At 49.9% G+C, this 17,248-nt stretch overlaps 1 protein-coding gene across 1 annotated transcript in view; it reads right to left on the reverse strand.

Moving 5' to 3' along the window:
• Positions 1-17,248, reverse strand: part of LOC139422677 (protein Shroom3-like) — a 141,144-nt gene that overhangs the window by 36,150 nt on the left and 87,746 nt on the right. Inside the window, exon 4 of the mRNA XM_071173877.1 lies at positions 11,472-11,594. Coding sequence (XP_071029978.1) covers positions 11,472-11,594 — 123 coding nt within the window. The remainder of the gene's footprint in view (positions 1-11,471; positions 11,595-17,248) is intronic.

Genomic DNA, 17,248 nt, shown 5'->3' on the forward strand with positions numbered 1-17,248 from the left:
AAGAGAGAGAGAAGAGAGAGAGGTGTAAAGGAGAAAGGGAGACAGAGACAGAGAGGAATAAGAAAGAGAAGAGAGAGAGAGAGAGAGAGAGAGAGAGGTGTAAAGGAGAAAGGGAGAGAGAGACAGAGAGGAAGAAGAGAGAGAAGAAGAAACTATCAACATCACATCCTGCTGTCACTCTGCTAACACAACAGGCAAATGGACAAATAGGAACTACAATACAGTATTATAGGATACTTTTATTGTCAATTTCCATGGAAATGAATAAAGTGAAGTCAGCGATAGACTTATAACCAAATACTTACTGTTTAAAACAACAGTCATAGGTTTCTGTTTAATGGGACATGTATTTTCACAGTACCTTTAACAGCTCTTTCATTTTTCCGTTACTATCTTAATTTATTGTCTGTCATGGGGGCTACATGGGCCGATTTCAAGTTTTCATAAGAATCGGAAATCTGTATTTTTGGGTGCCGATTTCTGATTTAAATGTAAAAAAAAAAATTTTTTAGACCTTTATTTAACTAGGCAAGTCAGTTAAGAACACGTTCTTATTTTCAATGACGGCCTAGGAACAGTGGGTTAATTGCCTTGTTCAGGGGCAGAACGACAGATTTTCACCTTGTCAGCTCAGGGGATCCAATCTTGCAACCGTACAGTTAACTAGTCCAACGCTCTAACCATTGCACTCCACGAGGAGCCTGCCTGTTACGCGAATGCAGTAGAAGCCAAGGTAAATTGCTAGCTAGCATTTCATTTTATCTTATAAAAAACAATCAATCATTATCTCTAGTTATAACCACTAATCCAGTGTAGCAGGCAATATTAACCAGGTGAAATTGTGTCACTTCTCTTGCGTTCATTGCACACAGAGTCAGGGTATATGCAACAGTTTGGGCTGCCTGGCCCATTGCAAACTAATTTGGCAGAATTTTACGTAATTATGACATAACATTGAAGGTTGTGCAATGTAACAAGAATATTTAGACTTAGTGTGACCAGACACTAGGGATGGAGGTGTGACCAGACACTAGGGATGGAGGTGTGACTAGGGATGGAGGTGTGACCAGACACTAGGGATGGAGGTGTGACTAGGGATGGAGGTGTGACCAGACACTAGGGATGGAGGTGTGACCAGACACTAGGGATGGAGGTGTGACTAGGGATGGAGGTGTGACCAGACACTAGGGATGGAGGTGTGACTAGACACTAGGGATGGAGGTGTGACTAGGGATGGAGGTGTGACCAGACACTAGGGATGGAGGTGTGACTAGGGATGGAGGTGTGACCAGACACTAGGGATGGAGGTGTGACCAGACACTAGGGATGTAGGTGTGACTAGGGATGGAGGTGTGACCAGACACTAGGGATGGAGGTGTGACTAGACACTAGGGATGGAGGTGTGACCAGACACTAGGGATGGAGGTGTGACTAGGGATGGAGGTGTGACCAGACACTAGGGATGGAGGTGTGACCAGACACTAGGGATGGAGGTGTGACCAGACACTAGGGATGGAGGTGTGACCAGGCACTAGGGATGGAGGTGTGACCAGACACTAGGGATGGAGGTGTGACCAGGCACTAGGGATGGAGGTGTGACCAGGCACTAGGGATGGAGGTGTGACCAGACACTAGGGATGGAGGTGTGACCAGACACTAGGGATGGAGGTGTGACTAGGGACTAGGGATGGAGGTGTGACCAGGTACTAGGGATGGAGGTGTGACCAGACACTAGGGATGGAGGTGTGACCAGACACTAGGGATGGAGGTGTGACCAGACACCAGGGATGGAGGTGTGACTAGGGATGGAGGTGTGACCAGACACTAGGGATGGAGGTGTGACTAGGGATGGAGGTGTGACCAGACACTAGGGATGGAGGTGTGACCAGACACTAGGGATGGAGGTGTGACTAGGGATGGAGGTGTGACCAGACACTAGGGATGGAGGTGTGACTAGGGATGGAGGTGTGACCAGACACTAGGGATGGAGGTGTGACTAGGGATGGAGGTGTGACCAGACACTAGGGATGGAGGTGTGACCAGACACTAGGGATGGAGGTGTGACTAGGGATGGAGGTGTGACCAGACACTAGGGATGGAGGTGTGACTAGACACTAGGGATGGAGGTGTGACTAGGGATGGAGGTGTGACCAGACACTAGGGATGGAGGTGTGACTAGGGATGGAGGTGTGACCAGACACTAGGGATGGAGGTGTGACCAGACACTAGGGATGTAGGTGTGACTAGGGATGGAGGTGTGACCAGACACTAGGGATGGAGGTGTGACTAGACACTAGGGATGGAGGTGTGACCAGACACTAGGGATGGAGGTGTGACTAGGGATGGAGGTGTGACCAGACACTAGGGATGGAGGTGTGACTAGGGATGGAGGTGTGACCAGACACTAGGGATGGAGGTGTGACCAGACACTAGGGATGGAGGTGTGACCAGGCACTAGGGATGGAGGTGTGACCAGACACTAGGGATGGAGGTGTGACCAGGCACTAGGGATGGAGGTGTGACCAGGCACTAGGGATGGAGGTGTGACCAGACACTAGGGATGGAGGTGTGACCAGACACTAGGGATGGAGGTGTGACTAGGGACTAGGGATGGAGGTGTGACCAGGTACTAGGGATGGAGGTGTGACCAGACACTAGGGATGGAGGTGTGACCAGACACTAGGGATGGAGGTGTGACCAGACACCAGGGATGGAGGTGTGACCAGGCACTAGGGATGGAGGTGTGACCAGACACTAGGGATGGAGGTGTGACCAGACACTAGGGATGGAGGTGTGACCAGACACTAGGGATGGAGGTGTGACCAGACACTAGGGATGGAGGTGTGACCAGACACTAGGGATGGAGGTGTGACCAGACACTAGGGATGGAGGTGTGACTAGGGATGGAGGTGTGACCAGACACTAGGGATGGAGGTGTGACCAGACACTAGGGATGGAGGTGTGACTAGGGATGGAGGTGTGACCAGACACTAGGGATGGAGGTGTGACTAGGGATGGAGGTGTGACCAGACACTAGGGATGGAGGTGTGACCAGACACTAGGGATGGAGGTGTGACTAGGGATGGAGGTGTGACTAGGGATGGAGGTGTGACCAGGCACTAGGGATGGAGGTGTGACCAGACACTAGGGATGGAGGTGTGACTAGGGATGGAGGTGTGACCAGACACTAGGGATGGAGGTGTGACCAGGCACTAGGGATGGAGGTGTGACCAGACACTAGGGATGGAGATGTGATCAGACACTAGGGATGGAGGTGTGACCAGGAACTAGGGATGGAGGTGTGACCAGACACTAGGGATGGAGGTGTGACCAGGCACTAGGGATGGAGGTGTGACTAGGGATGGAGGTGTGACCAGACACTAGGGATGGAGGTGTGACTAGGGATGGAGGTGTGACCAGACACTAGGGATGGGGGTGTGACCAGACACTAGGGATGGAGGTGTGACCAGACACTAGGGATGGAGGTATGACCAGGTACTAGGGATGGAGGTGTGACCAGCCACTAGGGATGGAGGTGTGACCAGACACTAGGGATGGAGGTGTGACCAGACACTAGGGATGGAGGTGTGACTAGGGACTAGGGATGGAGGTGTGACCAGGTACTAGGGATGGAGGTGTGACCAGACACTAGGGATGGAGGTGTGACCAGACACTAGGGATGGAGGTGTGACCAGACACCAGGGATGGAGGTGTGACCAGGCACTAGGGATGGAGGTGTGACCAGACACTAGGGATGGAGGTGTGACCAGACACTAGGGATGGAGGTGTGACCAGACACTAGGGATGGAGGTGTGACCAGACACTAGGGATGGAGGTGTGACCAGACACTAGGGATGGAGGTGTGACCAGACACTAGGGATGGAGGTGTGACTAGGGATGGAGGTGTGACCAGACACTAGGGATGGAGGTGTGACCAGACACTAGGGATGGAGGTGTGACTAGGGATGGAGGTGTGACCAGACACTAGGGATGGAGGTGTGACTAGGGATGGAGGTGTGACCAGACACTAGGGATGGAGGTGTGACCAGACACTAGGGATGGAGGTGTGACTAGGGATGGAGGTGTGACTAGGGATGGAGGTGTGACCAGGCACTAGGGATGGAGGTGTGACCAGACACTAGGGATGGAGGTGTGACTAGGGATGGAGGTGTGACCAGACACTAGGGATGGAGGTGTGACCAGGCACTAGGGATGGAGGTGTGACCAGACACTAGGGATGGAGATGTGATCAGACACTAGGGATGGAGGTGTGACCAGGCACTAGGGATGGAGGTGTGACCAGACACTAGGGATGGAGGTGTGACCAGGCACTAGGGATGGAGGTGTGACTAGGGATGGAGGTGTGACCAGACACTAGGGATGGAGGTGTGACTAGGGATGGAGGTGTGACCAGACACTAGGGATGGGGGTGTGACCAGACACTAGGGATGTAGGTGTGACCAGACACTAGGGATGGAGGTATGACCAGGTACTAGGGATGGAGGTGTGACCAGCCACTAGGGATGGAGGTGTGACCAGACACTAGGGATGGAGGTGTGACTAGGGATGGAGGTGTGACTAGGGATGGAGGTGTGACCAGGCACTAGGGATGGAGGTGTGACCAGACACTAGGGATGGAGGTGTGACTAGGGATGGAGGTGTGACCAGACACTAGGGATGGAGGTGTGACCAGGCACTAGGGATGGAGGTGTGACCAGACACTAGGGATGGAGATGTGATCAGACACTAGGGATGGAGGTGTGACCAGGCACTAGGGTTGGAGGTGTGACCAGACACTAGGGATGGAGGTGTGACCAGGCACTAGGGATGGAGGTGTGACTAGGGATGGAGGTGTGACCAGACACTAGGGATGGAGGTGTGACTAGGGATGGAGGTGTGACCAGACACTAGGGATGGGGGTGTGACCAGACACTAGGGATGGAGGTGTGACCAGACACTAGGGATGGAGGTGTGACCAGACACTAGGGATGGAGGTATGACCAGGTACTAGGGATGGAGGTGTGACCAGACACTAGGGATGGAGGTGTGACTAGGGATGGAGGTGTGACCAGACACTAGGGATGGAGGTGTGACTAGGGATGGAGGTGTGACCAGACACTAGGGATGGAGGTGTGACCAGGCACTAGGGATGGAGGTGTGACCAGACACTAGGGATGGAGGTGTGACCAGACACTAGGGATGGAGGTGTGACCAGACACTAGGGATGGAGGTGTGACCAGACACTAGGGATGGAGGTGTGACCAGGTACTAGGGATGGAGGTGTGACCAGGCACTAGGGATGGAGGTGTGACCAGACACTAGGGATGGAGGTGTGACCAGACACTAGGGATGGAGGTGTGACCAGACACTAGGGATGGAGGTGTGACTAGGGATGGAGGTGTGACCAGGTACTAGGGATGGAGGTGTGACCAGGCACTAGGGATGGAGGTGTGACCAGACACTAGGGATGGAGATGTGATCAGACACTAGGGATGGAGGTGTGACAAGGCACTAGGGATGGAGGTGTGACCAGACACTAGGGATGGAGGTGTGACCAGGCACTAGGGATGGAGGTGTGACTAGGCACTAGGGATGGAGGTGTGACTAGGGATGGAGGTGTGACCAGACACTAGGGATGGAGGTGTGACTAGGGATGGAGGTGTGACCAGACACTAGGGATGGGGGTGTGACCAGACACTAGGGATGGAGGTGTGACCAGACACTAGGGATGGAGGTGTGACCAGACACTAGGGATGGAGGTATGACCAGGTACTAGGGATGGAGGTGTGACCAGACACTAGGGATGGAGGTGTGACTAGGGATGGAGGTGTGACCAGACACTAGGGATGGAGGTGTGACTAGGGATGGAGGTGTGACCAGACACTAGGGATGGAGGTGTGACTAGGGATGGAGGTGTGACCAGACACTAGGGATGGAGGTGTGACCAGGCACTAGGGATGGAGGTGTGACCAGACACTAGGGATGGAGGTGTGATCAGACACTAGGGATGGAGGTGTGACCAGGCACTAGGGTTGGAGGTGTGACCAGACACTAGGGATGGAGGTGTGACCAGGCACTAGGGATGGAGGTGTGACTAGGGATGGAGGTGTGACCAGACACTAGGGATGGAGGTGTGACTAGGGATGGAGGTGTGACCAGACACTAGGGATGGGGGTGTGACCAGACACTAGGGATGGAGGTGTGACCAGACACTAGGGATGGAGGTGTGACCAGACACTAGGGATGGAGGTATGACCAGGTACTAGGGATGGAGGTGTGACCAGACACTAGGGATGGAGGTGTGACTAGGGATGGAGGTGTGACCAGACACTAGGGATGGAGGTGTGACTAGGGATGGAGGTGTGACCAGACACTAGGGATGGAGGTGTGACCAGGCACTAGGGATGGAGGTGTGACCAGACACTAGGGATGGAGGTGTGACCAGACACTAGGGATGGAGGTGTGACCAGACACTAGGGATGGAGGTGTGACCAGACACTAGGGATGGAGGTGTGACCAGGTACTAGGGATGGAGGTGTGACCAGGCACTAGGGATGGAGGTGTGACCAGACACTAGGGATGGAGGTGTGACCAGACACTAGGGATGGAGGTGTGACCAGACACTAGGGATGGAGGTGTGACTAGGGATGGAGGTGTGACCAGGTACTAGGGATGGAGGTGTGACCAGGCACTAGGGATGGAGGTGTGACCAGACACTAGGGATGGAGATGTGATCAGACACTAGGGATGGAGGTGTGACAAGGCACTAGGGATGGAGGTGTGACCAGACACTAGGGATGGAGGTGTGACCAGGCACTAGGGATGGAGGTGTGACTAGGGATGGAGGTGTGACCAGACACTAGGGATGGAGGTGTGACTAGGGATGGAGGTGTGACCAGACACTAGGGATGGGGGTGTGACCAGACACTAGGGATGGAGGTGTGACCAGACACTAGGGATGGAGGTGTGACTAGGGATGGAGGTGTGACCAGACACTAGGGATGGAGGTGTGACCAGGCACTAGGGATGGAGGTGTGACCAGACACTAGGGATGGAGGTGTGACCAGACACTAGGGATGGAGGTGTGACCAGACACTAGGGATGGAGGTGTGACCAGACACTAGGGATGGAGGTGTGACCAGGTACTAGGGATGGAGGTGTGACCAGGCACTAGGGATGGAGGTGTGACCAGACACTAGGGATGGAGGTGTGACCAGACACTAGGGATGGAGGTGTGACCAGACACTAGGGATGGAGGTGTGACTAGGGATGGAGGTGTGACCAGGTACTAGGGATGGAGGTGTGACCAGGCACTAGGGATGGAGGTGTGACCAGACACTAGGGATGGAGATGTGATCAGACACTAGGGATGGAGGTGTGACAAGGCACTAGGGATGGAGGTGTGACCAGACACTAGGGATGGAGGTGTGACCAGGCACTAGGGATGGAGGTGTGACTAGGGATGGAGGTGTGACCAGACACTAGGGATGGAGGTGTGACTAGGGATGGAGGTGTGACCAGACACTAGGGATGGGGGTGTGACCAGACACTAGGGATGGAGGTGTGACCAGACACTAGGGATGGAGGTATGACCAGGTACTAGGGATGGAGGTGTGACCAGCCACTAGGGATGGAGGTGTGACCAGACACTAGGGATGGAGGTGTGACCAGACACTAGGGATGGAGGTGTGACTAGGGACTAGGGATGGAGGTGTGACCAGGTACTAGGGATGGAGGTGTGACCAGACACTAGGGATGGAGGTGTGACCAGACACTAGGGATGGAGGTGTGACCAGACACCAGGGATGGAGGTGTGACCAGGCACTAGGGATGGAGGTGTGACCAGACACTAGGGATGGAGGTGTGACCAGACACTAGGGATGGAGGTGTGACCAGACACTAGGGATGGAGGTGTGACCAGACACTAGGGATGGAGGTGTGACCAGACACTAGGGATGGAGGTGTGACCAGACACTAGGGATGGAGATGTGATCAGACACTAGGGATGGAGGTGTGACCAGACACTAGGGATGGAGGTATGACCAGGTACTAGGGATGGAGGTGTGACCAGACACTAGGGATGGAGGTGTGACTAGGGATGGAGGTGTGACCAGACACTAGGGATGGAGGTGTGACTAGGGATGGAGGTGTGACCAGGCACTAGGGATGGAGGTGCGACCAGACACTAGGGATGGAGGTGTGACCAGACACTAGGGATGGAGGTGTGACCAGACACTAGGGATGGAGGTGTGACTAGGGATGGAGGTGTGACCAGACACTAGGGATGGAGGTGTGACCAGACACTAGGGATGGAGGTGTGACTAGGGATGGAGGTGTGACCAGACACTAGGGATGGAGGTGTGACCAGACACTAGGGATGGAGGTGTGACCAGACACTAGGGATGGAGGTGTGACCAGGTACTAGGGATGGAGGTGTGAGCATGCGGGTCTGGGCAGAGGAGATGTAGTCGTTGTCTGTGTCTGTAAATTGTAGTTCGTATGTATAAGTTTGTAACTGAAGAGATTTTTTTCATGATGTAACAATTCCCCACCGATTTATCCAGAATAACAATAGCAGTTCCCCGTTGATTAAGCCAGTTTCAAACATCAATGTGGCCCCTGGGCTTGTTGCCCTTGTATGGTTATATAGGTGGAGGAGGGGGGATGGCAGGCAGAGTGTGTGTGTGTGTGTGTGTGTGTGTGTGTGCGTACATGTGACGTGTGTGTAGTCTGCATGCCTGTGTGTGTGTGTGTTTGTGACGTGTGTGTAGTCTGCATGCCTGTGTGGGGTGTGTGTGTGTGTGTGTGTGTGTGTGTGTGTAGTCTGCATGCCTGTGTGTGTGTGTGTGTGTGTGTGTGTGTGTGTGTGTGTGTGTGTGTGTGTGTGTGTGTGTGTGTGTGTGTGTGTGTGTATGATGTGTGTGTGTGTAGTCTGCATGCCTGTGTGTGTGTGTGTGTGTGTGTGTTGGGGGATGGTAGGGGCCCAGTGTTGGTTGATATTTCTACAGCAGTAATGACGATGAGGAGGACGTAACAGCTCTGAGATCAGCACTAATCGCTCTTATAGCAGCGCAATTACCTCGAGTTCTCTCCTACCAATTACCTTCATTTCTCTCCTACCATACTCTCAGAACTGGACAGGCTGCTCTTTGCCTCTCCCTCTCTCTTCTCTCTCAGCAAATAACTGCCGACATTGGACGACCCGAGAGGGAGTGGGAGCTGCCATGGGAACGGTAGAGGTGAGGGGAGGTGTCGCCAGGAATGTCCATCCATAGCAGACAGATGACGTCAATACCCCCCCCCCCCGCCCCCCCCCCCCCCACCCATTATTTTCTGACATCACTGACCGATAGGGCCTCAATGTCCTGGTCTGAACACAACAACAGTCTACATATAGACAGGTTGGTTGTTTAGCAACCAAAGTGACACGGGTACAACTATGGTGCAAAACAGACGGGGTTGGCTTTGTAGGCTAACCCATTAACACACAAGCTGTCCTAAACACATCGACTTCACAGGCAGTTGTCTGGTGGATCAAGTATCCTTTCATGAGTCTCAGTCTAAGATAATACACTACTGTCCTTTCATGAGTCTCAGTCTAAGATAATACACTAAGATAATACACTACTGTCCTTTCATGAGTCTCAGTCTAAGATAATACACTACTGTCCTTTCATCCATCTCAGTCTAAGATAATACACTACTGTCCTTTCATGAGTCTCAGTCTAAGATAATACACTACTGTCCTTTCATGAGTCTCAGTCTAAGATAATACACTACTGTCCTTTCACAAGTCTCAGTCTAAGATAATACACTAAGATAATACACTACTGTTCTTTCATGAGTCTCAGTCTAAGATAATACACTACTGTCCTTTCATCCATCTCAGTCTAAGATAATACACTACTGTCCTTTCATGAGTCTCAGTCTAAGATAATACACTAAGATAATACACTACTGTCCTTTCATGAGTCTCAGTCTAAGATAATACACTACTGTCCTTTCATCCATATCAGTCTAAGATAATACACTACTGTCCTTTCATGAGTCTCAGTCTAAGATAATACACTACTGTCCTTTCATGAGTCTCAGTCTAAGATAATACACTACTGTCCTTTCATGAGTCTCAGTCTAAGATAATACACTACTGTCCTTTCACAAGTCTCAGTCTAAGATAATACACTAAGATAATACACTACTGTCCTTTCATCCATCTCAGTCTAAGATAATACACTACTGTTTTTTCATGAGTCTCAGTCGAAGATAATACACTACTGTTCTTTCATGAGTCTCAGTCTAAAATAATACACTACTGTCCTTTCATGAGTCTCAGTCTAAGATAATACACTACTGTCCTTTCATGAGTCTCAGTCTAAGATAATACACTACTGTCCTTTCATGAGTCTCAGTCTAAGATAATACACTACTGTCCTTTCATGAGTCTCAGTCTAAGATAATACACTACTGTCCTTTCATGAGTCTCAGTCTAAGATAATACACTAAGATAATACACTACTGTCCTTTCATGAGTCTCAGTCTAAGATAATACACTAAGATAATACACTACTGTCCTTTCATGAGTCTCAGTCTAAGATAATACACTACTGTCCTTTCATGAGTCTCAGTCTAAGATAATACACTACTGTCCTTTCATGAGTCTCAGTCTAAGATAATACACTACTGTCCTTTCATCCATCTCAGTCTAAGATAATACACTACTGATCTCCATGAGAAACAGCTGGGTTCAACTGGGCAACAAAAGAGTGGTATCTTCATCCCAAATGGCACCCTATTCCCTATATAGTGCACTACTTTTGACCAGAAACCTATAGAAACCTATTCCCTATATAGTGCACTACTTTTGACCAGAGCCCTATTGAACCCTATTCCCTATATAGTGCACTACTTTTGACCAGAGCCCGATGGAACCCTATTCCCTAAATAGTGCACTACTTTAGACCAGAGCTCTATGGCAGCCTAGAAAATCTCAAATATAAAATATATTTTGATTGGGTTAACACTTTTGGGTTACTACATTATTTCTTATGTGTTACTTCATAATTTTGATGTCTTAACTATTATTCTACAATGTAGAAAATAGTACAAATAAAGAAAAACCTTTGAATGAGTAGGTGTGTCCAACCTTTTGACTGGTACTGTACACTAATTGAAGTGGATTTAACAAGTGACATCAATAAGGGATGATATCTTTCACCTGGATTCACCTGGTCAGTCTATGTCATGGAAAGAGCAGGTGTTCTTAATGTTTTGTACACTCAGTATGTAATATGAACAATACAACCATCATACTTAACATGTTTAAAGATCTAAATATTTCCATATAAAATGTATAAAACCCACTTAAATAATAAGCCCTGACTTTCTGACAGGGGCCCTGTGTTCACCGCTCCACAGCATCAAAAATGGATTTAGAAATATATATTGATTTATCACTTGATTGATTGACTAACCTGGAGGGGTAGGTGTGATGCCAAGGAGGGTCCTGGGATATTTGCATCATGCTGGGGTCTGGCTGGCCCTCGCCTAGCTTGGTGGCGTGCCACGAGTGAGGTCTGGAGACAGGCTCGCTGCGTCTGTAGAACATAGATTTAGAACATAGATTTAGAACATAGAATTAGAACATAGAAGAGAGAGTGAGTTCTCGAGACAGGCTCGCTGCGTCTGTAGAACATAGATTTAGAACATAGAACAAAGAACTATAACATAGAAGAGAGAGTGAGTTGTGTCTGTAGAACATAGATTTAGAACATAGAACATAGAATTAGAACATAGATTTAGAACATAGAATCAGAACATAGAAGAGAGAGTGAGTTCTGGAGACAGGCTCGCTGTGTCTGCGGATGGAAGTTTAGAGTGGAGGGAGGTCAGGATCCAGGTCCACATTGAGATGGAGTGAGGTCAGGATCCAGGTCGACATTGAGATGGAGTGAGGTCAGGATCCAGGTCCACATTGAGATGGAGTGAGGTCAGGATCCAGGTCGACATTGAGATGGAGTGAGGTCAGGATCCAGGTCCACATTGAGATGGAGTGAGGTCAGGATCCAGGTCAACATTGAGATGGAGTGAGGTCAGGATCCAGGTCCACATTGAGATGGAGTGAGGTCAGGATCCAGGTCCACATTGAGATGGAGTGAGGTCAGGATCCAGGTCCACATTGAGATGGAGTGAGGTCAGGATCCAGGTCGACATTGAGATGGAGTGAGGTCAGGATCCAGGTCCACATTGAGATGGAGTGAGGTCAGGATCCAGGTTTAAATGTCAGGAATTGTGAAAAACTGAGTTTAAATGTATTTGGCTAAGGTGTATGTAAACTTCCGACTTCAACTGTATGTAAAGGGGTCTGGTATAGCTTAATGAAAAGGGAGGTTCATATATTGTTATACTGTATATTGTTACATAATGTGTACAAGCTGGAAGATATTAGTGTTTGGAGGGAAGCCCAGAGGGATTCACAGAGCAGAGTGAACCAACATCTGAATGTAGTTAGTCACATCAGACCACAATGCCTCAGAGAGTTTATGACAACTTGTTGGTGATTCATTAAACCTGTGAGTGCTGCCTGTGAATGCTGCCTGTAAATGCTGCCTGTGAGTGCTGCCTGTGAGTGCTGCCTATGAATGCTGCCTGTAAATGCTGCCTGTAAATTCTGCCTGTGTATGCTGCCTGTCAATGCTGCCTGTGAGTGCTGCCTGTGAGTGCTGCCTGTGAGTGCTGCCAGTGAGTGCTGTAAGTGAGTGCTGTAAGTGAGTGCTTCCAGTGAATTCTGCCTGTGAGTGCTGCCTGTAAATGCTGCCTGTGAGTGCTGCCTGTGAGTGCTGCCAGTGAGTGCTGCCAGTGAGTGCTGTAAGTGAGTGCTTCCAGTGAGTGCTGCCTGTAAATGCTGCCTGTGAGTGCTGCCTGTGAGTGCTGCCTGTGAATGTAAACGCCGGTGAATGTCAAACACAACGGCAGCAGGTGGGTTTATTTGTCACTGTGCAGAATTAACCCCCCCCCCCCAACTGAGTGAGATGGAGAACATTGGTCAATGGTATTTGGTCCTTGTAGGAGCCAAGGACTCCAACAGTCAAGAGGGTAAATCATGCGTCATGAAGTAGTCTTATTGTCTCCTTGTCTCCAACCCAAACTGCTGTGGTCTCCTCTACTGTTGCTGTTTTTAAAACAAGTGTTTTCATGCCTGATCACCAGACAGACTGCTACTTCTGCTGCAGTTCGTCCCAGAAAACACCACACAAACCCATAACGGCAACCAGACCGCAACAAAACTGTTTACTAAGATGTTGCTTAAGAGATTAACCATGGCAACCAGAAACAGTTATGAAGCAACCAGATAACACTGGTTCCCAAAAGGCCTTTGACCCCTAAACAGGGAAATACCCCAACACACCATTTATCCAATAAGCTGCCTACATTTTGTGCTCCTGCTGCTGTTAGGAGAAAATTGTGGCAAGACGTCTGGTTTAAACCCCCCTTGTACTGCTAGGAGAACGTTGTGGCAAGATGTCTTGTTTAAACCCCCATTGTACTGCTAGGAGAACATTGTGGCAAGACGTCTGGTTTAAACCCCCATTGTACTGCTAGGAGAACGTTGTGGCAAGACGTCTGGTTTAAACCCCCATTGTACTGCTAGGAGAACTTTGTGGCAAGACGTCTTGTTTAAACCCCCATTGTACTGCTAGGAGAACATTGTGGCAAGACGTCTGGTTTAAACCCCCATTGTACTGCTACCCCCATTGTACTGCTAGGAGAACGTTGTGGCAAGACGTCTGGTTTAAACCCCCATTGTACTGCTAGGAGAACGTTGTGGCAAGACGTCTGGTTTAAACCCCCATTGTACTGCTAGGAGAACGTTGTGGCAAGACGTCTGGTTTAAACCCCCATTGTACTGCTAGGAGAACGTTGTGGCAAGACGTCTGGTTTAAACCCACAAACTTGAAAACTATTTGACAACAGCTCCCTCATGACCTTCAGCGCCAGTCAAGCAAATGATTGACTGAGAGGTTAGCAGCTCAGTATGTGTTTACAAATGAAAAGTCATTACTGAGCTAAGACCATCCCCATAGCCAATCCCCTCAACCCGGTCCATCATAACAGACTGGAAAGGCCCAGTAGTCCTGGCCTGGGCATGAGCCACAGGAGAGTCCAGCTGCATGCTATCACTGTGCTGAAAGCAGATTGACTGCCTCCCCCTCTTTCTGACTCACCCTCATCCTCCTCCGTCCTCCCTTCTCACCAGAAGCCGTGAAGCAGGGAGGCCTAGCTATCATCACTGTGGACTCACAACCAAGCTTTCACAGTAGTCTGATTTACACACAGTGAAGACCAGGAACTTTCTACTCTCTACATTCAGACCAGGTAGTCTCTATTCTCTACATTCAGACCAGGAAGTCTCTATTCTCTACATTCAGACAAGGTAGTCTCTATTCTCTACATTCAGACCAGGAAGTCTCTATTCTCTACATTCAGACCAGGGGGTCTACACTCCCTACATTCAGACCAGGAAGTCTCTACTCTCTACATTCAGACCAGGAAGTCTCTACTCTCTACATTCAGACAAGGAAGTCTCTATTCTCCACATTCAGACCATGGGGTCTATACTCCCTACATTCAGACCATGGGGTCTATACTCCCTACATTCAGACCAGGGAGTCTCTACTCTCTACATTCAGACCAGGAAGTCTACACTCCCTACATTCAGACCAGGAACTCTCTACTCTCTACATTCAGACCAGGAAGTCTCTATTCTCTACATTCAGACCAGGAAGTCTCTATTCTCTACATTCAGACCAGGAGGTCTCTATTCTCTACATTCAGACCACAGGGTCTATACTCCCTACATTCAGACCAGGGAGTCTCTACTCTCTACATTCAGACCAGGAGGTCTCTACTCTCTACATTCAGATCAGGAGGTCTCTACTCTCTACATTCAGACCAAAGGGTCTCTACTCTCTACATTCAGACCAGGAAGTCTCTATTCTCTACATTCAGACCAGGAGGTCTATACTCCCTACATTCAGACCAGGGAATCTCTACTCTCTACATTCAGACCAGGAGGTCTCTACTCTCTACATTTAGACCAAGAAGTCTCTATTCTCTACATTCAGACCAGGAGGTCTCTACTCTCTACATTCAGACCAGGTAGTCTCTACTATCTACATTCAGACCAGGAAGTCTCTACTCTCTACATTCAGACCAGGAAGTCTCTAGACAATTCCTCCTTGGAATCAAGCTCTCCAACCTCTCCTGTTTCAAAACAACAGCTTGTGTCAGTTATGCTATTCTTCCCGCTGGCTGCCAAATGTCTAACAAGCAGCCATCATATTTCATGTTTGTCAGCCTAGAAGATCTTCCTGATCCCCAAACACAGCACTTAGCTTAGAAGATAAACAGGAAATGATGCTATCTTCACCTTCGTCCAGCTACAGAAACATGAAAGAAGCCATTGTTTACACCCCCAAAGTGATGCATCACGTAACAATTTTTTTTATAACGTTACAGTATTTTGGACCATTTATCCAACTTGCTCAACAAAACTGCAAACTCACTCCATACGCCACACCTGAGCTTGGAATGCAGTCCATAAACTCTACAGATGAGTCTGTAGGTCCCAAAGCCTCCTTAGACGACCAGCTGTGGAACAGACAGACCACAGACTACAGAGCAGGTGAAACCTCTAAAACCAACCCTACCCCCCAGAATGTTACCCTAGAACCAACCCTTCCCCCCAGGTTACCCTAGAACCAACCCTTCCCCCCAGAATGTTACCCTAGAACCAACCCTACCCCCCCCCCCCCCCAGAATGTTACCCTAGAACCAACTCTACCCCCCAGGTTACCCTAGAACCAACCCTACCCCCCAGGTTACCCTAGAACCAACCCTTCCCCCCAGGTTACCCTAGAACCAACCCTGCCTTAGGAGAATACTACAACCATGTTACAACCCCCAGGATGTTACCTGGCTGTAAACCTCAACCTGCACCACCCCCAGAATCCTACCCTACCCTACCCTTGACCCTAACCCTCAGGTAAGGAGTGTTCCAGTTACCTGGCTGTAAACCTCAACCTGCACCACACCCAGAATCCTACCCTACCCTTGACCCTTGACCCTAACCCTCAGGTAGGAAGTGTTCCAGTTACCTGGCTGTAAACCTCAACCTGCACCACCCCCAGAATCCTACCCTACCCTTGACCCTTGACCCTAACCCTCAGGTAGGAAGTGCTCCAGTTACCTGGTGAAGCGTAGCACCTTGGAAATGAGTCCGGTGGCCAGGCGGTTGACGCTGGTCTCAGAGGGGGACTTGCACAGTGCCCTGTCTGACCGCCTCAGCTCTCCCGGCCCCGTCCCCAGGCCTACATCCTCCTTCTTCTGCTTCCTCCGGAGCTTCCTCCTGTAGAAGGCCCCTAGCAGCTCCATGGTAACAGTACTGTACGACACAACACCCTGCTTGGTCCGCTAACGTTACCGAGCAACTCTGAAATGGCAGGCGGTGGGCAGAGGCTGGCGGGGTAGGCTAGCGAAGGAGGGTTTGAGACAGACGTCGTTAAACCAGCACGCAATTAGACGTCATTACCTCGCTAACATACGATGAAGCATGAAGTAAACATCCTGCCCTGCGATGCTCTGGACACTGGGAACTAACAGAGAGAAGGAGATGGAGGGAGAGAGAGAGAGGGAAGGAGGGAGACAGAGTCAGAGCAAGTGATAGAGAGAGACTCAGTCCTTATTCAATATCCAAGGCCCAGAAATGAATTTGAACGCTAAGAGGGGAAACCCAACCCATGATAGCATGTGATCACACAGACACACACAGAACAATGACTCTAATATTTTCTCTTCTTCTCTCCTCTTATACATCCCAAATGGAACCCTATTCCCTACTGTTGACCAGGGCCCTATTCCCTACTGTTGACCAGGGCCCTATTCCCTACTGTTGACCAGGGCCCTATTCCCTACTGTTGACCAGGGCCCTATTCCCTACTGTTGACCAGGGCCCTATTCCCTACTGTTGACCAGGGCCCTATTCCCTACTGTTGACCAGGGTCCTATTCCCTACTGTTGACCAGGGCCCTATTCCCTACTGTTGACCAGGGTCCTATTCCCTACTGTTGACCAGGGCCCTATTCCCTACTGTTGACCAGGGCCCTATTCCCTACTGTTGACCAGGGTCCTATTCCCTACTGTTGACCAGGGTCCTATTCCCTACTGTTGACCAGGGCCCTATTCCCTACTG

This window comes from Oncorhynchus clarkii, chromosome 12 (genome assembly GCF_045791955.1).
Source record: "Oncorhynchus clarkii lewisi isolate Uvic-CL-2024 chromosome 12, UVic_Ocla_1.0, whole genome shotgun sequence".
NCBI lineage: Eukaryota > Metazoa > Chordata > Actinopteri > Salmoniformes > Salmonidae > Oncorhynchus > Oncorhynchus clarkii.